The 24,116-nt window shown below is 37.4% G+C and overlaps 1 protein-coding gene across 4 annotated transcripts in view; it reads right to left on the bottom strand.

Moving 5' to 3' along the window:
* The window catches only part of LOC134531655 (organic cation transporter protein-like), a 111,971-nt gene that overhangs the window by 13,162 nt on the left and 74,693 nt on the right, over nt 1–24,116 (bottom strand). For all 4 annotated transcript variants that reach the window (XM_063367425.1, XM_063367426.1, XM_063367422.1 and 1 more), the window contains exons 8-9: nt 10,635–10,849; nt 7,679–7,860 (exon numbers count right to left, since the gene is read on the bottom strand). In XM_063367425.1, coding sequence (XP_063223495.1) covers nt 7,679–7,860; nt 10,635–10,849 — 397 coding nt within the window. The remainder of the gene's footprint in view (nt 1–7,678; nt 7,861–10,634; nt 10,850–24,116) is intronic.

Genomic DNA, 24,116 nt, shown 5'->3' with positions numbered 1-24,116 from the left:
GTTTCCTGTGTGTACTGTGTGTACGTTCCGTTTTATGTGTGTACTGTGTGTATACGTTTCGTTTCCTGTGTGTACTGTGTGTACGTTTTGTTTCCTGTGTGTACTGTGTGTACGTTCCGTTTCCTGTGTGTACTGTGTGTACGTTCCGTTTCCTGTGTGTACTGTGTGAACGTTCCGTTTCCTGTGTGTGTACTGTGTGTACGTTCCGTTTCCTGTGTGTGTACTGTGTGTACGTTCCGTTTCCTGTGTGTGTACTGTGTGTACGTTCAGTTTCCTGTGTGTGTACTGTGTGTACGTTCAGTTTCCTGTGTGTGTACTGTGTGTACGTTCCGTTTCCTGTGTGTGTACTGTGTGTACGTTCAGTTTCCTGTGTGTGTACTGTGTGTACGTTCAGTTTCCTGTGTGTACTGTGTGTACATTCCGTTTCCTGTGTGTACTGTGTGTACGTTCTGTTTCCTGTGTGTACTGTGTGTACGTTTTGTTTCCTGTGTGTACTGTGTGTACGTTCCGTTTCCTGTGTGTACTGTGTGTACGTTCCGTTTCCTGTGTGTGTACTGTGTGTACGTTCAGTTTCCTGTGTGTACTGTGTGTACGTTCCGTTTCCTGTGTGTACTGTGTGTACGTTCCGTTTCCTGTGTGTACTGTGTGTACATTGCGTGTTGGAGCCGAGTAGACTTGTATCCATGTAGCTTCATAGAACTGTAGTTTCGTAGCCATGCGCTCGTTTAGTCATGCAGTCTCGCGGTCATGAATAACTCCTAACCAGCTAGATTTTTTAAGACTCGTAGCCTTGTGGCCTCATAGTCTCTTAGACACGTAGAATTCTAGCCGAATATATTTGGATTTGATGATACAAAAGACAGTTGGAGCCTATGACTGTAGGAGCCAATGACTGATGGAGTCACTAGACTGATGGAATCAATAGACTGATGGAACCAATGAATAATGGAGCCAATGAATATTGGAGCCAATGAATATTGGTGCTAATGACAAATGTGCTGCCTTTTCGATGATGGTGCTGCCTTTTCGTTGTCGGTGTTTCCAAATGTGCTGTCTTATCGTTGTCGGTGCTTCCAAATGGGCTGTCTTTTCGTTGACGGTACTTCCAAATGTGCTGCCTTTTCGTTGTCGGTGCTACCAAATGTGCTTCCTTTTTGATGATGGTGCAGCCTTTTCGTTGTTGGTGCTTCCAAATGTGCTGCCTTTTTGATGATGGTGCTTCCAAATGTGCTTCCTTTTTGATGATGGTGCTTTTAAATGTGCTTCCTTTTTTTTGTTGATGGTGCTTCTATTTTTTTAATGTTGTTTTGACTCTAGTATTATAATAAATTGTTCTTGATTTGACTAGCGTATTATTCCAGCCGGCGCATGTATATAAGCGGGTCCTAGACAGCAGGACGCTCAGTTTGTTACTGCCGTCGACGGTGTACGGATCACCTAGTTTGTTTCTTCTGGTGAATAAGTCGTGTAATTGCCTGTTCTTGAGACTTCGATGGCATCTTTACCGACTTTAACGTCGAACTCGATGGAGGATGCACCATCGACTACGGGAACCATGACGTCAGCGCCGACGATTTTGGAGCAGATCCCGTTGAAACGCCTCTGACAACACTGGAGGAGACTTCGATATGTGCTGATCCACCATCATCTGAAGTTTCGTCAGCATTGAATACTTCAATTAATGAAGAGCGTACTTCGCATCAGTGCAAATACTGTGGTGCATCATTTACTATCACCTCAAATGCTCGCAGACATGAAAGAAGCGGTTGTTCTAATAATGTTCAAAGAATACAATTTCAGTGCAATAAGTGCAATAAACTAATTTCACGTCTCGATAGCTTACATCATCATTATAAAAAATGCTCCGAGACGTATAATGAACATGGTTATTGATTTGACTCATGTGTTGTACCGGCTAATGAGACCATATATAAGTGCTATGAACTTCAGTCCGTCTCTGGCTCTGGTGATGGACGGATCGGATAGACATTTAAAGTCATGTAAAAGGCTTAGTCCGTACAATAAGAAGACTGTTTGAATCGAGGAATCCAAAAGGCTTTGGTAATTTGTCAGTGTTCTTTTGTACTTGTAGTAGTGTATTGAATTTATGTAATAAATTTTTTTTAAAAGAACTTGCGGTGTTTATATTTTCTCAAACCTAACACTTTTTTAGTATTTTTTTAAATTGAAGTTGTTTTGTATCGGCCAGGGATCGAACCAAGGACCTTAGTCGATCCAATCAATCATTATATGGATTACTTATTTATTTTATGAATTTTGAACTTTTTCCCGAATCTCTAGCATTAAAATTACGAATTTACAATATGGTGGTCTTGATGTCTGATAGGATGATGGTAGTAGAGGATTTAAAGTCTCTTTACGAAGGTTGAACATGGTTTATTGAAATTATTATTTTTTACATGAAATTAAACATTATTGCATCGATCGGGTATCGAACCGAGGACAGGAGCGGATCGAATCAATATGTAAATTAATGAGCGATTTATTTAATTAATTTTGGAACTTTTCCCGAATTTCTAGCTAAATAATTACGGATTTTCAAGATAGCGGACAAATTTCAAGATGGCGGGTGTCACAGTAATAAATGATTACTGCACTCTAGCGGATAAGAACTAAACTAACATGGTGTCAGCGCACTCTAGCGGCCGAAAACAAGATGGTGGTCTCCAGCAACGAAGACAAGATGGCGGACAAATTTCAAGATGGCGGGTGTCACAGTAATAAATGATTACTGCACTCTAGCGGATAAGAACTAAACTAACATGGTGTCAGCGCACTCTAGCGGCCGAAAACAAGATGGTGGTCTCCAGCAACGAAGACAAGATGGCGGACCTGACGTCATACTAGGTGAGGATATATATGCTTTAAGAAAAGTGGTGGGAGTCAGTCTGCCTGCAGCCACCATTAAGGAAGGAGCCTGTCGCCATTTTTAATTTTTTTTGGCCCTCACCGGGTTCGAACCGAGGACTCCGAACTCCGTGTCGTAAAAATATATTTTTTTATAAATCTTTTATTAAAATTTTATTATTTAATTTTTTTTATAATTTTTAAAAAAATATTTATTAAAATCGGATAATAAATAAAGAAGTTAAAGATGGCGGCCGTAACGGAAATTGCAACGGTGACGTCATCATCCAAGATGGCTGTCATGGCATCCTAGTTTTCAAGGTCATGACCTCGGCGGTTTAGAGCGGCTAGCTCTTAGGAGTTTTAAGCCGCTTTTAGGAATTTGGGTTCTTTCTAGGGCAAAATGACTTTTGAGGATTTTCGAAATCCTGATTTTTGGATTGTGGAATTTTTTGAGAATTTTTGGCGGAATTTTTTTCCACAGAAATGTAAATTTTGAGGAATTTTGGGCAAATTTTGCCCAATTTTGGCGGATTTTGGCGATTTTTGAGGATCAAATTCAAGGTCAAGGTCAAAGGTCAAGGTCACAACCATCCAAGATGGCCGCCGTGACGTCACAATCCAAGATGGCGGAAAACACCACAGACACCACAGCCTGAAGCCTGCGCCCGGAAATACATTCGTATACTACTAACATTAATTATTTAATATATAAAATCATCGAAATATTTGTTAATAATAAAAACAATAAAGACGATCAATAAATATCAATATTTATTCTAATTAATTTAAATTATTTATTTAATTTTATATTAATGACAATAAATTTTACATCCGGGGACATAACCAAACTTACATAAATACACACGAAAAAGTTTTCAAACGCAATTAAATCACTAACATTAAAAATAATTATTTTTTTTAACTATATGAACCATTATTCAAATCAAATACAAAATTTTTTAAACGCGACTTACACGTTGTTCCGCACCTGCCTCTATAATTCGCTAACAGCGCAGCTACGTGGACGATCATAACCATTCGATTGGCAGAGCGAAAGGTTAATCTATATATTGAAACGTCTCCGATAAAAACGAAAAAAAAAAAGACTTCAATAAATACTAAAACTTGCCTTGGACATGATTTATGACTAGGAATTTAATACATTACTGCCAGCTTAATAAAAACTTAATACTATATAGTTCCCACTCACGTTAGATGACAATAAATTAATAAGTATTAAAGGATAGTTGGACTGTTACAAAGTTTTAGTTTGAATAGCAATACCAATTCATGGAAATTAATTTAATGTAATCCCAGAAATTTTTATTGGTAAAATAGACCTAAGCAATGAATTTTATTTAAAAAAATCTGTAATGAAATTAAAAAAGTTTTGTAATTTACATTAGGAAACATCAGCGCAGCATGTGGACATACGAAGTTCTCGTGTAAACAAAGACAGAAATTACTTAATTAAACTGCGGGAGTGTCTTTCACAACAGTAACACTATAATGTCATTAAGCAGTGGTATTATTGCAGTAACAGATTGTTACTTTTGTTTGGCTCAATATACTGGCATGGAGAGAGTTACGCAAATGGTCGCTCAAGGTAATTTTAATGATGTTACTTTCATGAGAAAGACAAGGTTTTACTCTAGCATCTGTTGTCAGTCATATTAAAGAATAGTCCTTCAAAGTAGATTCTGCTGATCTTATACCTTTCCAAAGATTGTCTCTTTCGTTCCGATTAAGTTTGAAAATGGTTTGCACATACGAACATGCACCTTATCCGATGTCACTTATTTTTTGAAGAAGGAACGCGAAAAGGTAATAAATATTCGTGTGCCCGGCCTTAACCCCGGCCGACTGCAAATAAATGACAGGGAAGTAACCGTTTGCTGTTACAAATGGAAGATACCAACCTACATACAATTATTTGGCCTTGCTTTTTTTTTTGCTACCATAGCTGAGTTATTTTTCTATTCTTAAGAAACTTTATGGATACCAGGCTGTGTTTGATGGATATCATTCATGTTCTGGCACCAAAATATCTGAGCGAATGCGGAGCATAAAGATGCATTGCTCCTCTGAAGTAATCTTTGAGGCGAATATGATCAAACCAAGTCGCCAAGGAAAGAGCCGTCTGATCGATTTTCTAAAAACTGATATTAAAGAGTGTGGCATTGAGGCTAAGTAGGCTGAAGAGGATGCTGACTTACTAATTGTTAACACTGACATTTTAAATGCCAAGGAACTTGAAAATGTGCTCACAGTTGGAAAGGATATCGATATGCTAGATCTGATGTCACGGTAAAGATAAGATTTCATTAACTAGTTCTTTCTTAAGCCTAAAGGAGAGAGCTGGTGTTTTTCTCAACTAGATTGTAACCAGGCAGTATAATGTTCATCCATGCATTTAGCTGATATGATACCACATCGGCAATATTTGCTCACGACAAGTTTAAATTGTGTAATATTGTTAAGATATCTCTGTATATTGTACGTTATTATATATTTTAATTGATTTCTGATCAATAACTGTCTAGAGTGTGTCAATAAAATATTTTTATTCATAGGAACAGCTCTAAAAATGGTTGCTGCAAGCCTAAAATTCATTAATCAAATGATTCTGTGTATCATGTAATTATAAATTGAATTTTGTTCTTGAACATTATTTAATCTACAAAATTATATTTTTCTGATGACAGAACATTGAGACTTACGTCAGCGTTTGGATGAAGGACTGACACAAGATGCGTGACGAGTAGACAATGCTTTAAAGCTTAACTCGTGGCACAAGGTATCACTTGAACTTCGACCCTTCCTGTGGTCCAAGGACAAAAAGTGGTTAATGCACAGTTTACAGTACTGATTAATAGCTGCAATCAACCTGATCTCGTAACATTTAAGCCATTGTACCCATCCACATTATTGTACGAGTTTTCTGAAACTGCCTTCATCCTGTCACACCATCACACGTAACGAACAATAGCTACGAGATGCGGTAACCATGCATGAATGTCCGCTTTCAAACCTTGACACTAAATCTATGGTGAGAAATTTTCTTAAAGTCAGTACCTAACCAAAGTTAATTTTCAAACAGCAAAAAATAAATATCGTTCAAAAAGTTTAGATGTAAAAAAGGTTTTCTACTTTTATGTATTGCATTTACGTTAAGTTTAAGTTGATACTTTTCCGAGCGTTAATCAACCAAGGCGCAAAATAATTTAGAACACACTAATACTATTTAACCTTTATTTTAAGTAGTGCATTCTAAAATGTTTTGTGAGTATACTATCCTGTTTCTCAAACTTTGTTAATTAAATTTAAATTATCTGTACTTTATAGTTAATTTATGAAATATAGTCTTTAAAAATAATAATTTCACCTCATTTTATATGATTTAAAATTGCAGTGATGGTGATATCCTGCTGTTTAAAGAACTTCATCGCGTTATTTGTGTTTTGCGTTTCGTCTGTAATCTTTGGGATCGTTTATAGTGCTGTATTTCAGCTAAGAATGACCATTATATTATATTTTTAGTAAAATAGAAGAACGACTTTATCCTTATCATGCAAGTTGTGTTTTAGATGGCACTGAAAAATTCAAACACAAGATCACATCCTCAATCAAAAAGCTGCATTTTCAGGTTTCTACGTCCGTGCGGCTTCTGTGTCAGCTCTCATTTGGTCTGCTTTTCACCGAGAAATATATATCTTATTAAAATTCTCTAGAAAATTGGGTTTTGAATATTGTGTTCCAAAAATAAAAGCTTAATAAATGAAAATAAAATTCTATGAAAACCTTTCTATTGGAGTGGGAAAAATACTGATAATAGCCCAAAAAATAAAAGTCAAATGAAAGATAGCGTAAACGCAAAACACAAGGAGAAAAACCACCTGTTAACGAAGAGGTCTCTCATTTTTTCGATCAGTGCATAATCTTATTCATATCACCTTAATTAGAGGCAAAGAACTGTGGCTACCCCACCAGCGTCGTCACGATGACGCTGTGAACTCGTGGGTCTCTGTGACGATAGAGCCTTCCTTCTATCTTTGCAACATGGTTTTAAGTTAGCCATTCTACCAACACATGGCATACGGTTGGAGGTTCCAGTATGCAATACGTATTCATATAAGGGGTTTCGTTTATAATAGCGGTTTTTGAGGGTGGCAATGATCACAGAGTCTATGGCTCCCATAGTAAGTTGCATATATTTTTATAGTATTAGCTGGCATGACTCAAATTGTGTGCACCGAGTTTGTAGTCTTCTGTAATATTGGAGATGACATAGTTATAAGTCCCAGTTCATGACCTTGTAATTTTAAAAAACTGCTTTTACTTAGCCTTATATTATTTCAAACGTAAATTTTGACTACATTTTAAGACTTCTACTGATTACCCATTATCCATTAATTTGAAAGGCGGGAAGAATTAAATCATAAGCCATAAAGTTTGCACCATTCATAAGAATATATAATTATTTTTGTAGATATAATTGTAATACTAAACATACATCTTCAAATAATTGTATAGCATAAGTATACTTTGGCTCTGAACAAATACTTTGGGTTCATGTTTATAGTTAATGCTTTCCCGAAAAAAGTGGATGTGTTAACTGAACTGAATTCTATATACGAAGGTACACTGCACGCCCCGTATCTTTGTTAATGTTGCGGGCACTCTGAAGGTGTCTACTTGTTCACGAGACTTCCTTCGGGCCAGCTCTGGGCAGACATAGCAGAGTACCTGGCTTAGACATGCTTCTACCCCAGACTGCTCGACGCTTGGAACTGGCCCCGGCCCTCACCAGGAGGTTGGCGCATGGTGCCAGGATCCCTCCAATCCGGGCGCTGGTGGAACTGGCGCCCAAGGCCACGTTCCTGACGACGGTGGGGAACTGCTCTATGGAGAAGATGTACACGGTGGTGTACGATGCCGTGATGCCCATCTTCCCCGCCATCGCAAGCGTCACTACCAACCAGTTCATGCCTGCAGCGAGCAACCACAACACGTCTTGTGAGCTAATCGTTTCCTTTTTCCGACGACCACAAGCTCCTTATGTGACCGAATGTATGAGCATGTGATTCAGTTCCAATACATACATACGAGTGAACAAGTTATTATCACACTCTAACCCTACCGTTTTCAGCCACGAAGCCCTTATGAAGCAAAGGTTTCTCGTGGACCCCATGAAATATTAAGTATTTAATTATATCTGTCTATTTTATACGAGGCATTATAAAGACAATACATTTACTGAAGTATAATAACGAGGTTTATAAACTTATAAATAAAACAGGAGTTAAAGTTCAGACAAATTATTTATATCTACAAAATAGTTTAAATAACTATGTAAGATATTTGAAAGAAAACAGTTATAATGTTACTTTTTCCTATACCCAAAGTTAATCTAATCATCGTGCCTCCTTCTTGCAGCAGAGTTGTCTATTGACTGGTGTCTCAGAAATCAGTCGAAGACTCGTATTGGAATCTGCGTCCATAGGTACTCGATATTTTATTTTTGTAGTCGTGTACATTGAAAAGGCTGTTTCACTGAGTTACTTTGTACTATAAGGCAGTAAGAATATGGTGTTTCAACTTAAAATAAAAAAAGACCTTCCCATAACTGAGAGCAAACTACGGGAAGTTGTTCACGTTTAAATGATGCCTTACACTGGCGGTCCAAAACCATGTCCTTGAAGATCTCTTTCCTGCCGCAGTGAGAACTGCTATTTTCACGTCACAGAAAATGGATCTAAAATCTACTCAGTATTCTTTCAAATCGATTCCCGGGTGTTTCATTAGAATAATTAATTTAAAAATATTAGCAAACATTTGAATTGTTTATTTAGGTTGGCTGGCAATTTAAATACTAAACAGCTCAGAGAAATCTGTGGAAGGTATTTAACCGGAAAATTATTACACCACAAACGTACACAGTGGGCTTGCAATGACAAGAAAGTTGCAACTATGCTTACAATGACATGGTAGTTGCAACTAAAACAGTTTATACAAACAACTACCTTAAACCATACAGCGACAAACAAACCAAACGATAACATAAACAGATAATCTGGATAACACAACGACAACAAAGCGAAGCATAGACGAAACCACTGATGAAATAAAACATGCATAACGGACAGTACAAAGAAGACAGCAAGACGATAACAGTATGCTTATACGTGATGAAACAGCTTTATCCACGTTCTCGCTAATTGGGTCCGGAGAGCGTTTAAGGTTGGTGCTACGAACAGCGTGTTAAAAGAAGGAAAAAGGAAGTTCCTTGGCGGATTATATTTGAATATAATAACGTTTTTGTCAGTATTATGTAATCTAAAGTTTCTAGCTTCGAAATTGTGATTAGCACAGCACAATTAATTGGAAAATAATATTCGTTGACCTTGGAGACCATTTAAACAATAGACATTTATACAATTTGTGCTGCAGAAATGTAACATCATTAATTGACAAACGTGTCAGGTTTTAAATATGATTTTATGTTAAAGAAGACATACAATTTAGTTCCAGTTGCCTTTAGCATTGCTGATGGTGAATACAGCTGTAAACAAAAGACATTTACAAATGCTCTCAATGAAACAGTATCATTGAATATACACATAATATTATCTCTGCTTTCGCTCTTTGATGGTATATATTTAAACACGATTATTTTAATTTAAATTACAACAATGTGCTGATGGTTTTGTATTTTTCACTAATGAAAACACAGAGTCCACAGCATTTCAATAGTTATTGTTTACTTAATATTCAAAATACTTTTATACAAAAAATATGATATACGCTATTTTTAAGCGATTACTGTTTCAGGCCATGCACCTTTATGTTTGAAGAAACATTATTCCAAATCGTGACGATTAAAAGCACTACATATGGATTCAAGAATAAACAGCAGTGTAAATGTCACCTCAAATTTCATAATGGTATTTATTAAATTAATTCTAATAATCATTCTTGAAACAAAAAAGTCTGCAGTGGTGATATTATTTCCATGGCATCTAATGCACGAACGTTTCTAATAAACTGTTTGATTATGCACCACAATAAAATAGAAACTTCCGTGGTTTCTCAAGTTGGAGATGTGAAGCCATTGACAAGACTAGGACAGAATGCGAATGACTAGCAGCAGCGCATTAACTCACCGGAAGGCACCAGTAGGGTCAGCATCAAGGCCACACTTCCAGCATACAGCATTACAGGATGGACTTGCGGCCGCAAATGTTCAGTGTAAGCAGCAGGAAGAAGAAGGCCAGAAAGCCAAGGAAACTAGCAGCAGCGCAGGGACTTACCGGAAGGCACCAGCAGGGTCAGCATCAGAACCACGCCACCCGTCAACATGCAGCCACACAGGATGGACGTGCGGCCCCATATGTTCAGTGTAAGCAGCAGCAAGAAGAAGGCCAGAAAGCCAAGGAAACTAGCAGCAGCGCAGGGACTTACCGGAAGGCACCAGCAGGGTCAGCATCAGAACCACGCCACCCGTCAACATGCAGCCACACAGGATGGACGTGCGGCCCCATATGTTCAGTGTAAGCAGCAGCAAGAAGAAGGCCAGAAAGCCAAAGAAACTAGCAGCAGCGCAGGGACTTACCGGAAGGCACCAGCAGGGTCAGCATCAGAACCACGCCACCCGTCAACATGCAGCCACACAGGATGGACGTGCGGCCCCATATGTTCAGTGTAAGCAGCAGCAAGAAGAAGGCCAGAAAGCCAAGGAAACTAGCAGCAGCGCAGGGACTTACCGGAAGGCACCAGCAGGGTCAGCATCAGAACCACGCCGCCCGTCAACATGCAGCCACACAGGATGGACTTGCGGCCCCATCTGTTCAGTGTAAGCAGCAGGAAGAAGAAGGCGGGGAATTCGACCGCCGCCGAGATTATGAAGTTGATGTACTCGTTACCGCCCAGGTTTGAAGTGTTCCATGACAGGCCGTAGTAGGTGCCGCTGTTTACAAACCTTGCACACGAATTGTTATCAGTGTCAGTTTCTCAGCGATCATTACATACAGACATCAAGTACAACAAATATGAAGTCTGTGTCAAGAATTGTATCAATGGTTGTTACTACAATTCTTATCTCTTCTTGTAAATGTATGTACATGAACGAGTAGGTGTAAAGTATTTATTTTAGCACTTACACCTACATTGAACAAAATAATAGCTAAGAAATTAAAGTTACACTTGTAGATTACTTATTGTTTTAATTTGTTTACCTGAAATAAAATGAAAACACTTTCGGCAAGTTTTCAAATTATATTAAAACGTTGTTATTTGATGGTAATTATAATACTACTATGAAGTAAATGATATTTATGTTTACAATTAAATGAAATTTCAAAATAGTCAATGTTTTTTAGTTAAATAAAGACTGTGTTTTGCTTGTAAAAATAATAATATATTTCTAAAGTTCCAATTTGGGCAAGGTACTTATTTTAAGACCATCTTATTCAATGTATGTTAATGTATGCTTATTATTTACAATAGGTTTTAAAATAGGTCATTAAATATCGCCTTACTACAGAATCGCTGCGCTTAAGATTGAAAGTTTTATTTTTATAGGTATTTAGGTCACATGACTGTGCTCACATCAAAGGCTTAAGAGTATTTGTTGAAGTCGAGGGAGGGCACACGGTCATACAGAAATGCCACTCATTCGGAGATTGGTATGGCCTGTGGAGGGCGTAGATAGATTGCCCTTTCCTCCCCCCTCTCTTCAAGAACCCTCGTTCCACGCGCGCTGTCTTTATCCGGGAAAAATTTATCACCATGCATTCAAACTATTCACACGCTTTCGAAACGTCAGGACGACACGAATGCCGGAGCTATCTTTTTGCGTTGGAGTTCAGTATATCTGATGCCAGTATGTGCATTTTAAGGAACTTGTTGCTTTTAAAGGCATTATAACCCTGTCCGTACATCACTCGTTTTAAGTTTTTAACCAAAATAATGAAAAGTTTAAAATTTTGTTAAATTTCAAGTAGATGGAAAATACCGGTTCTGGGACAGGCGCAGGATCAAGGATCCGGCGGCCAACTCAAAAATTCCCTAAAATTCTTTAAAAATGACTCAAAATGACTCAAAAATTCCCGTTTTGAGGAAAAATTTCCCGTTTTATTCCTTAAAGATCCCTAAATCCTAAAAGCGGCTTAATAAACCTTAGAGCTAGCCACTCAATTAATAAAATTTTAATAAAAATATGAGTCCTTGGTTCGAACCCGACGAGTGCAAAAATAAAAATGGCGTCCGATCCTTCCCTCCTGGTGGCTGCTGGCAGACTGACTCCCACCACTTTGTTCATAGTATATTTATCGTCAGGTAGTATGATGTCATGTCCACCATCTTGAAAATCAATAATTTTTATGTTAGAAAAACGGGAAAAAATTAAAAATCATTAAAAAAAATAACTAATCGAATTAAATAATAAAAATTAAATAAATTATTACTTAAAACCACTGTTGAACATATCGTTATGGTCGCCATCTTGGATTATATTTAATTGTTGCATGTTTCGTTATGCCCACCATCTCGGTTGAGTACGATGTTATCGTTACACTTTACATTATGACAGCCATATTGGATCCTATTAATGTTGCATGTTTCGTTATGGCAGCCATCTTGGAATCGTGTAATTATTTAGCTAGAAATTCGGGAAAAAATCCATAATACATTAAATAAATCACTCATTAATTTACATATTGATTCGATCAGTTCCTGTCCTTGGTTCGATACCCGATCGATGTAATAATGTTTAATTTTAGGTAAAAAAAAAATAATTTCAATAAACCATGTTCAAAATTCTAAAAGAGGCTTAAAATCCTCTACTACCATCATCTTATAAGCCATCATGTCCGCCATCTTGGAAATTCGTAATTTCAATGCTAGAAATTCAGGAAAAAGTTCAAAACTCATTAAATAAATTTTGCAACCAATAAAATGATTAATTAGATCGACTTAGGTCATTGGTACGATTCTGTATGCTGAAGAAAAAATAAATATAACAACAATTTAAAATAATAGTGACAGGTTCGTAAAAAAAACATCGCAAATTCTTTCACAAAATAAATTTTATTACAAAATCTATATTTTACTACAGGATCACTTGAGAAAGCCCTGCATAGGCGTGAAATGACTAATTCTTAGCTCCAATCGGTTTATACTAGACAGAGACCAACCAGAACCTTTACAGACATAGTCCTCCTCTTCTTGACAGAGTTTCTGGATACCGTTTTTAACAGTTTGCTTCACATCGTCAGAACTGTAAATTACTGCAGCCGATGTCTTGAATGCACACTTCCTCACTTCGTCTTCGAATGGATACGGCTTTCCATATATACAGTCCAACCACAAGTTATATTTTGATGGACCGTTTGTTGCTACATCATCAGTAAGCTGATTGATTATGTCCTCTCTGATATCATCAAGAAAATTACAAATATCTTTTGACTCACCTAACGTATTTAGATAATAGTAATCTTTCAATTTTCCACGAAATGCAGACTGCGCCAAGTAGAACCCATTATCATTCACTTGTAATGCACCGAATACAGTATTAGGTTTATTTTCATGTCCAGAGGTTATAGCAATCGGTTGCTGCACATTGGTTTTCTTGCTTGTACGCTTACGAGTCTCCAATCTAAAGCGAGGAGTCGAAATTTCTACAGGTAGTTCTTCAGTAGATACACGGACTTTACCGTTGCATTTTTTTGCATGCCGTCGCAAACTATCAATTTGTGTAAACCATTCATGACACTCATCACAGCGGAACTTCATGCGAGATGGATTCTTCTTGCATTTACTCCTCTCATGTCTTCGTGCTACATGAGAAAAAGTGAACGACATATCGCAGTAGCTGCAGGGATACCTTGCTGATGAAGACGAGCCTTTCAGACCCGATCCAGATACTGACGTTGCCGCAGTTGCGGCATCTCCAGGCATACTCTTATGAACATCAATGCATCGTTGTTGAATAGAAACCTTTACTTTCTGCCGAACAGCAGGACCTTTGCATGTCTTCATGTGCGTTTTCATATTATCTTTTCTGGCAAACTGCTTATGGCATTTCTCACAAACAATCATTTTACGATATAGGTTCTTGGCACATTCTCTCTTTTCGTGTCGTTGAGCATTGCTGTTGTTTGTGAAAATCTTGTCACAGTAACAGCACCGATGTTCGTTAGTTGTTGTCGATTCGGCATCCATTGAAGTCTCCATTGAGGCTGAAACGAAGTTCGTCGAGTTTTCCTGCACAGCCAACACTACCGGCATTAAAGTCTCTTCTGCTGGTGGTATCGAGCCTGATGAAGTCTCCTCCAGTGTTGTCGCCGTGGTTGCCAACGGAATCTGCTCCTTCTCCGTCGTAGCTGTCGTCAAGGTTCCCGTAGACGATGGTACATCCTCCATTAAGTTCGTCGTTAAAGTCGGTAAAGATGCCATCGAGTTCGCAAGAACAGGTAATTACGTGATGAATGCACCAGAAGAAACAAACTAGGCGATCCTTACACCGATAACGTCAGTAACAAACTGAGCGACCTGCTGTATAGGACTCGCTTATATACATGCACCGTATGGAATAATACGCTAGTCAAATCAAGAACCAATTACTATAATACTCGAGTCAAAACTACATTAAAAATAGAAGCCCACTCAACGAAAAAGGCAGCACATTTGGAAGCAAATTCGACATATGAAATGGACACGCAATGCACGCACTTGCAGATTTCATCACAAAGTTAACATTTAAATTTCATTCAAGCGAAGTAGCAAGCCAATGTCACATCATCATATTAACATCCTATTGGTCATACTATCCTCAAAATTTCTCAGTATTATAAATCACACCAGTTATAGACGGACTTATGGTTTCTAACACACACAACATTTCAGTCATATTTCTTTAATAAATTCATATTTCAAAATGCAAAATATTCATGGTAAACTAAGAACCAGGTACGTAAATATTTTATATACTTTATGTACACTGTAGACGTCAAGAGCTTGAAAGTACATATGTAAGAAAGATATTTAATAAAACTCATATTAAATTGTATATTTATTCCTATTAATACACATCAGATCAAAAAAGTAGGTTTTATTATATAAACCTCGAATTTCTTAGTTCATGTTTCTTTGAGGACGTATAAATTTTCAGCATTTCGCGAAACAAGTAGAAGTTTTAGTCTAATTTTCAATCATTTGGATTGTCTCTCGATGAACAATTGGTCTCATGTGCTACGGCTTCCATCTTCTTTACATAAATGTTATTATTAGTCTTAAAATCCACGCATCCGTGTCACTATCACAGATGCAAAGTTATCATCATCATCATCGTAGCTGTCATCAATATTATCATGAGCTGCATCAATATCACTCATTTTATGATATCGTTTCCGCATTTCAGTTGTCAGAGATTTACCACAATCTATGATCTTGTGAGCTTCACATTACTATCTATTGTTTTGTAGACATGGTTAGTTCCATTCTCGTTTTCTTTAAAAGCCTGTGTGTTCAGTTTTATTATTTAATCCTTCAACCCATCATCCCAAACACAATTAAATCATCGTAGTATACAGAAAAAAAATCAACAAAGTTTCTTTCATTTAATCTTAGGAACCGCATCATCCTTTCCACCTACAGTATAGTTTCTTGAGCCCAAGAGTCTTTCATTATATACCATGCAGTGTTCTTCAAGAGATGTGGTATACTTCTAGTTCTACATACAAATCCATCCTATCATTGATTTTGTTGACACATTAGAAAAAAAACCTTAAAGTTAATTTTTACGTGTTTTATTAAATTTTCACTTCGGCTAAAAATAATTACCACACATAGTGTGTTATTACATTTCCTTCTTCATCGGCAATGCTAAGTTCCTTGATAATAAATCCATACTGACTAGAGAAGCCTTGGAGGTTTACACATTTCGTCATGGTGGTCGAGACGAGACTAAGCCGGTAATGTAATGTCAGGTCTTAGATAATAGACGACACAATCTACCTTGTTGTAGGATGTCTTGATGATGTCCGGAGCCTCCTCGTCACAATCACTGGTGCAGTGATGACCGAAGTTGCAGACCTCTAGTTGTAAGTAACCATCCTCGGTGACGTAGGTGCACACGGCGGCATCCGAGCGTTACTTTCGCGTACTTTGCAGTTGGAACGAACAACATTTGCTTGAATTTGTAGCAGCAGCTCTATACCCACACGACTATGTGTTGACTGCTGTGTCTAGGGTGTTGACCTCAATTTATTCCGCTAGGACCACCCTCCAGTCCAGTCACATGTACCGTTGCTTCCGTTGTTGTCCCCCGCCTTGCTGGCGACCTCCAACATTCCAACACGGTGTTCAACCATCCAAGCCCTAAGCATGCTAGCATTGTGTCTTGAATTCGGACCTGGACATCCAAGTTACATAGAGTATAATATACTCTGAAATACATAATAAAGAGAAAATTGATATAAATAACATTATAATTTGTTTAATAGTTCCAGTAGTAATGAACGCACTGCTTGACCAGTGACAGGTGTAACTAAATATTAAATATATTTAATATTTTATTTTCCATTACCTTTCGTGGTATTTATTAATCATTCACTCTACGAAAAACAACTCAAGACAATAAACCTGACCAACGAATTAAATACAGTACCGCTATGCCTTACATGAAAGTATAATTTTTCGATAATCTGAATAACCTATAAATCGTTCATGTACAAAGCCACACATACAGGCCAATTGTCTATGGACCATGAGACCGAGTCATGACAATATCAGACATTTCAGGACCGCAGGACCTTCTTCGTCTTTAGATAATAACAGTCATTTAGACCATCATGAAATTTTTATACATACTAAAGGACCAAGTGACCTTGAAAAATATTTTATTAATACCAAGAGGTTTTGAACTAGTAAATATTCAGTCACTACATAGTTTACTACGCGCAATCAACAAAAAGGAAGCACCATCAACGAAAAGGCAGCACAATCAAAAAAGGCAGCACATTTGGAAACACCATCAACAAAATGGAAGCACATTTTGGAAGCACCATCAACGTAAAGGCAGCACATTTTGGAAGCACAATCAATAAAGGCAGCACATTTGGAAGCACCATCAACAAAAAGGAAGCACATTTGGAAACACCATCAACAAAAAGGAAGCACATTTTGGAAGCACCATCAATGTAAAGGCAGCACATTTTGGAAGCACAATCAATAAAGGCAGCACATTTGGAAGCACCAACAACAAAAAGGAAGCACATTTTGGAAGCACCATAAAACAGGAAGCACATTTGGAAACACAAGTTACGAGAACTAAGTCTTAGTTAGAAATCAGAATGCAAGAAATAAAAACATTAAATTTTTACTTTTAATATTTAATTTATTTCTTAACATTATACAAATATAAGTAAAATAAGTCATTATTGTATGTAGCCAGCTTTCCTCAGTTCTTCGAGTATGAAGAATATTTCTTTTATGCACGAATAGTTTCCTGCATAAAGCGAGCCATGTAGAAGTCTTAGCCAGTCAACCAATAAGTTTGGATCTTTCCACGATGTGTAATCAATCTCTTCTACCACCATCTCACTTGCTTTTTTATTATAATTACATTTAATATCACAATCGTCCCAGTGATCATAATAAGCGTTACCAGATTTATTTATTATAACACGTCGTTTCCATCGTTTCGGTCTCAGGACACCGTAACATTCTTCGATCTTGTCAGCTTTAGGTGCTTCATCACAGTCTATGCTTTTGTCAACAGCCTCAGAGCCACTGTAACAATTACTGTAGAAGACATCCTCTTCACCCAGATTACCATATGAATTCTATATCGATGATGTCGAAGTGACATTATCGTCTTCATGTTTCCTTTTTTAGGAGTCCATCATCATTTTTACAAAGTAAGAAAGATCTACTTGAATTCGGCTGGAATGTATTCTCACCTTTCACGTTAAGGATTCTTCCATTGTCTTCATTCTTTCATAAATTATCATCGTCCTTCAATTTAAGTTCTTCGTCGAGATCGGAAGAGCCACGAACATAATCTCTCTCAAGACAAGGAAAATTATTGTCGTAATGCAGATCACTATTCCTTAGTCTACTAGATCCATCGTTGTCCTCTGGCTTGTACGCAGGCTTAACGTTACAAGTTCTGGCATGTCTTTTTAAGCTCTTTCTCCGCGTAAACGACTTGCTACATCGAACGCAACTTATCATATTGCGTAGTGGAATTTTTACACTGTCATTCTTCTGGCGTTGTCTTCCATTCTTTCTCAAGATAAATTCTTTGCTGCAAAACTCACACCTGTGTCCTTTCGATACAGCGACAGACACCGAATCAGGATTCATATTAGTTACTGTGACTAATGTTAGATACAAACAGACAGTTTTCCAATTGGAACCATTACTTAAATATATATTTTTTAAATATTTCTTAAGCGAGAGTTAAGTTATCTCATGCAAAGGTACTTGTTGTTAGTAGTTCTGCTTTTCAACAACAGATGACACCACGTATTGCTTGCAGGTAAATATTATTTCTTTCTTTCATGCGGGATGCAGGATTCTCACTAACGATCGCAATAGAGGGATGGCATCGCTAGACTCCAAGGAGAAGGAAGTTTGTTCTTTCAGTTAGTGTTTCTCAGAAATCTCAGGGTATATTATTATTTGACTGAATAATGATTTTCTTTTAAATTACCCTAATAAAAATAAAATAGAAGCACTCAGAGAAAACCATCAGGGAGGATGTCGTTTATAAACATCATAAATACCAATTTTTTTTAAAAAAGTCCAAATTTAATCCTGCTTAAGCAAAGAGTTCACAAGCTAACTTGTGCTAGAACTCTCATGTTGCTTAAGCAAAGAGTTCACAAGCGGGCTTGTGCTAGAACTCTCATGTTGCTTAAGCAAAGAGTTCACAAGCTGGCTTGTGCTAGAACTCTCATGTTGCTTAAGCAAAGAGTTCACAAGCTGACTTGTGCTAGAACTCTCATGTTGCTTAAGCAAAGAGTTCACAAGCTGGCTTGTGCTAGAACTCTCATGTTGCTTAAGCAGGATTAAATTTGGACTTTTTTAAAAAAAATTGGTAATTTATGATGTTTATAAACGACATCCTCCCTGATGGTTTTCTCTGAGTGCTTCTATTTTATTTTTATTAGGTGGAATTTAAAAGAAAATCATTATTCAGTCAAATAATAATATACCCTGAGATTTCTGAGAAACACTAACTGGAAGAACAAACTTCCTTCTCCTTGGAGTCTAGCGATGCCATCCCTCTATTGCGATCGTTAGTGAGAATCCTGCATCCCGCATGAAAGAAAGAAATAATATTTACCTGCAAGCAATACGTGGTGTCATCTGTTGTTGAAAAGCAGAACTACTTACAACAAGTACCTTTGCATGAGATAACTTAACTCTCGCTTAAGAAATATTTAAAAAATATATATTTAAGTAATGGTTCCAATTGGAAAACTGTCTGTTTGTATCTAACATTAGTCACAGTAACTAATATGAATCCTGATTCGGTGTCTGTCGCTGTATCGAAAGGACACAGGTGTGAGTTTTGCAGCAAAGAATTTATCTTGAGAAAGAATGGAAGACAACGCCAGAAGAATGACAATGTAAAAATTCCACTACGCAATATGATAAGTTGCGTTCGATGTAGCAAGTCGTTTACGCGGAGAAAGAGCTTAAAAAGACATGCCAGAACTTGTAACGTTAAGCCTGCGTACAAGCCAGAGGACTACGATGGATCTACTAGACTAAGGAATAGTGATCTGCATTACGACAATAATTTTCCTTGTCTTGAGAGAGATTATGTTCGTGGCTCTTCCGATCTCGACGAAGAACTTACATTGAAGGACGATGATGATTTATGGTAGAATGAAGACAATGGAAGAATCCTTAACGTGAAAAGTGAGAATACATTCCAGTCGAATTCAAGTAGATCTTTCTTACTTTGTAAAAATGATGGACTCCTAAAAAGGAAGCATGAAGACGATATTGTCACTTCGACATCATCGATATTGAATTCATATGGTAATCTGGGTGAAGAGGATGTCTTCTACAGTAATTGTTACAGTGGCTCTGAGGCTGTTGACAAAAGCATAGACTGTGATGAAGCACCTAAAGCTGACAAGATCGAAGAATGTTACGGTGTCCTGAGACCGAAACGATGGAAACGACGTGTTATAATAAATGAATCTGGTAACGCTTATTATGATCACTGGGACGATTGTGATATTAAAAGAAATTATAATAAAAAAGCAAGTGAGATGGTGGTAGAAGAGATTGATTACACATCGTGGAAAGATCCAAACTTATTGGTTGACTGGCTAAGACTTCTACATGGCTCGCTTTATGCAGGAAACTATTCGTGCATAAAAGAAATATTCTTCATACTCGAAGAACTGAGGAAAGCTGGCTACATACAATAATGACTTATTTTACTTATATTTGTATAATGTTAAGAAATAAATTAAATATTAAAAGTAAAAATTTAATGTTTTTATTTCTTGCATTCTGATTTCTAACTAAGACTTAGTTCTCGTAACTTGTGTTTCCAAATGTGCTGCCTGTTTTATGGTGCTTCCAAAATGTGCTTCCTTTTTGTTGATGGTGCTTCCAAATGTGCTGCCTTTATTGATTGTGCTTCCAAAATGTGCTGCCTTTACGTTGATGGTGCTTCCAAAATGTGCTTCCTTTTTGTTGATGGTGTTTCCAAATGTGCTTCCTTTTTGTTGATGGTGCTTCCAAATGTGCTGCCTTTATTGATTGTGCTTCCAAAATGTGCTGCCTTTACGTTGATGGTGCTTCCAAAATGTGCTGCCTTTACGTTGATGGTGCTTCCAAAATGTGCTTCCATTTTGTTGATGGTGTTTCCAAATGTGCTGCCTTTTTTGATTGTGCTGCCTTTTCGTTGATGGTGCTTCCTTTTTGTTGATTGCGCGTAGTAAAATATGTAGTGACTGAATATTTACTAGTTCAAAACCTCTTGGTGTTAATAAAATATTTTTCAAGGTCACTTGGTTCTTTAGTATGTATAAAAATTTCATGATGGTCTAAATGACTGTTATTATCTAAAGACGAAGAAGGTCCTGCGGTCCTGAAATGTCTGATATTGTCATGACTCGGTCTCATGGTCCATAGACAATTGGCCTGTATGTGTGGCTTTGTACATGAACGATTTATAGGTTATTCAGATTATCGAAAAATTATACTTTCATGTAAGGCATAGCGGTACTGTATTTAATTCGTTGGTCAGGTTTATTGTCTTGAGTTGTTTTTCGTAGAGTGAATGATTAATAAATACCACGAAAGGTAATGGAAAATAAAATATTAAATATATTTAATATTTAGTTACACCTGTCACTGGTCAAGCAGTGCGTTCATTACTACTGGAACTATTAAGCAAAGTATAATGTTATTTATATAAATTTTCTCTTTATTATGTATTTCAGAGTATATTATACTTTATGTAACTTGGATGTCCAGGTCCGAATTCAAGACACAATGCTAGCATGCTTAGGGCTTGGATGGTTGAACACCGTGTTGGAATGTTGGAGGTCGCCAGCAAGGCGGGGGACAACAACGGAAGCAACGGTACATGTGACTGGACTGGAGGGTGGTCCTAGCGGAATAAATTGAGGTCAACACCCTAGACACAGCAGTCAACACATAGTCGTGTGGGTATAGAGCTGCTGCTACAAATTCAAGAAAATGTTGTTCGTTCCAACTGCAAAGTACGCGAAAGTAACGCTCGGATGCCGCCGTGTGCACTACGTCACCGAGGATGGTTACTTACAACTAGAGGTCTGCAACTTCGGTCATCTCTGCACCAGTGATTGTGACGAGGAGGCTCCGGACATCATCGAGACATCCTACAACAAGGTAGATTGTGTCGTCTATTATCTAAGACCTGACATCACATTACCAGCTTTGTCTCGTCTCGACCACCATGACGAAATGTGTAAACCTCCAAGGCTTCTCTAGTCAGTATGGATTTATTATCAAGGAACTTAGCATTGCAGATGAAGAAGGAAATGTAATAACACACTATGTGTGGTAATTATTTTTAGCCGAAGTGAAAATTTAATAAAACACGTAAAAATTAACTTTAAGGTTTTTTTTCTAATGTGTCAACAAAATCAATGATAGGATGGATTTGTATGTAGAACTAGAAGTATACCACATCTCTTGAAGAACACTGCATGGTATATAATGAAAGACTCTTGGGCTCAAGAAACTATACTGTAGGTGGAAAGGATGATGCGGTTCCTAAGATTAAATGAAAGAAACTTTGTTGATTTTTTTTTCTGTATACTACGATGATTTAATTGTGTTTGGGATGATGGGTTGAAGGATTAAATAATAAAACTGAACACACAGGCTTTTAAAGAAAACGAGAATGGAACTAACCATGTCTACAAAACAATAGAGAATAATCTGAAGCTCACAAGATCATAGATTGTGGTAAATCTCTGACAACTGAAATGCGGAAACGATATCATAAAATGAGTGATATTGATGCAGCTCATGATAATATTGATGACAGCTACGATGATGATGATGATGATAACTTTGCGTCTGTGATAGTGACACGGATGCGTGGATTTTAAGACATATAATAACAAATATGTAAAGAAGATGGAAGCCGTAGCACATGAGACCAATTGTTCATCGAGAGACAATCCAAATGATTGAAGAATAGACTAAAACTTCTACTTGGTTCGCGAAATGCTGAAAATTTATACGTCCTCAAAGAAACATGAACTAAGAAATTCGAGGTTTATATAATAAAACCTACTTTTTTGATCTGATGTGTATTAATGGGAATAAATATACAATTTAATATGAGTTTTATTAAATATCTTTCTTACATATGTACTTTCAAGCTCTTGACGTCTACAGTGTACATAAAGTATGTAAAATATTTACGTACCTGGTTCTTAGTTTACCATGTATATTTTGCATTTTGAAATATGAATTTATTAAAGAAATATGACTGAAATGTTGTGTGTGTTAAAAACCATAAGTCCGTCTATAACTGGTGTGATTTATAATACTGAGAAATTTTGAGGATAGTATGACCAATAGGATGTTAATATGATGATGTGACATTGGCTTGCTACTTCGCTTGAATGAAATTTAAATGTTAACTTTGTGATGAAATCTGCAAGTGCGTGCATTGCGTGTCCATTTCATATGTCGAATTTGCTTCCAAATGTGCTGCCTTTTTCGTTGAGTGGGCTTCTATTTATAATGTAGTTTTGACTTCGAGTATTATAGTTATTGGTTCTTGATTTGACTAGCGTATTATTCCATACGGTGCATGTATATAAGCGAGTCCTATACAGCAGGTCGCTCAGTTTGTTACTGACGTTATCGGTGTAAGGATCGCCTAGTTTGTTTCTTCTGGTGCATTCATCACGTAATTACCTGTTCTTGCGAACTCGATGGCATCTTTACCGACTTTAACGACGAACTTGATGGAGGATGTACCATCGTCTACGGGAACCTTGACGACAGCTACGACGGAGAAGGAGCAGATTCCGTTGGCAACCACGGCGACAACACTGGAGGAGACTTCATCAGGCTCGATACCACCAGCAGAAGAGACTTTAATGCCGGTAGTGTTGGCTGTGCAGGAAAACTCGACGAACTTCGTTTCAGCCTCAATGGAGACTTCAATGGATGCCGAATCGACAACAACTAACGAACATCGGTGCTGTTACTGTGACAAGATTTTCACAAACAACAGCAATGCTCAACGACACGAAAAGAGAGAATGTGCCAAGAACCTATATCGTAAAATGATTGTTTGTGAGAAATGCCATAAGCAGTTTGCCAGAAAAGATAATATGAAAACGCACATGAAGACATGCAAAGTTCCTGCTGTTCGGCAAAAAGTAAAGGTTTCTATTCAACAACGATGCATTGATGTTCATAAGAGTATGCCTGGAGATGCCGCAACTGCGGCAACGTCAGTATCTGGATCGGGTCTGAAAGGCTCGTCTTCATCAGCAAGGTATCCCTGCAGCTACTGCGATATGTCGTTCACTTTTTCTCATGTAGCACGAAGACATGAGAGGAGTAAATGCAAGAAGAATCCATCTCGCATGAAGTTCCGCTGTGATGAGTGTCATGAATGGTTTACACGTATTGATAGTTTGCGACGGCATGCGAAAAAATGCAACGGTAAAGTCCGTGTATCTACTGACGAACTACCT

Source organism: Bacillus rossius, chromosome 5 (assembly GCF_032445375.1).
Source record: "Bacillus rossius redtenbacheri isolate Brsri chromosome 5, Brsri_v3, whole genome shotgun sequence".
Taxonomy (NCBI): Eukaryota; Metazoa; Arthropoda; class Insecta; order Phasmatodea; family Bacillidae; genus Bacillus; species Bacillus rossius.
Note: the sequence above shows the minus strand (reverse complement) of the source record. Positions and strands in the feature narration are given on the sequence as shown.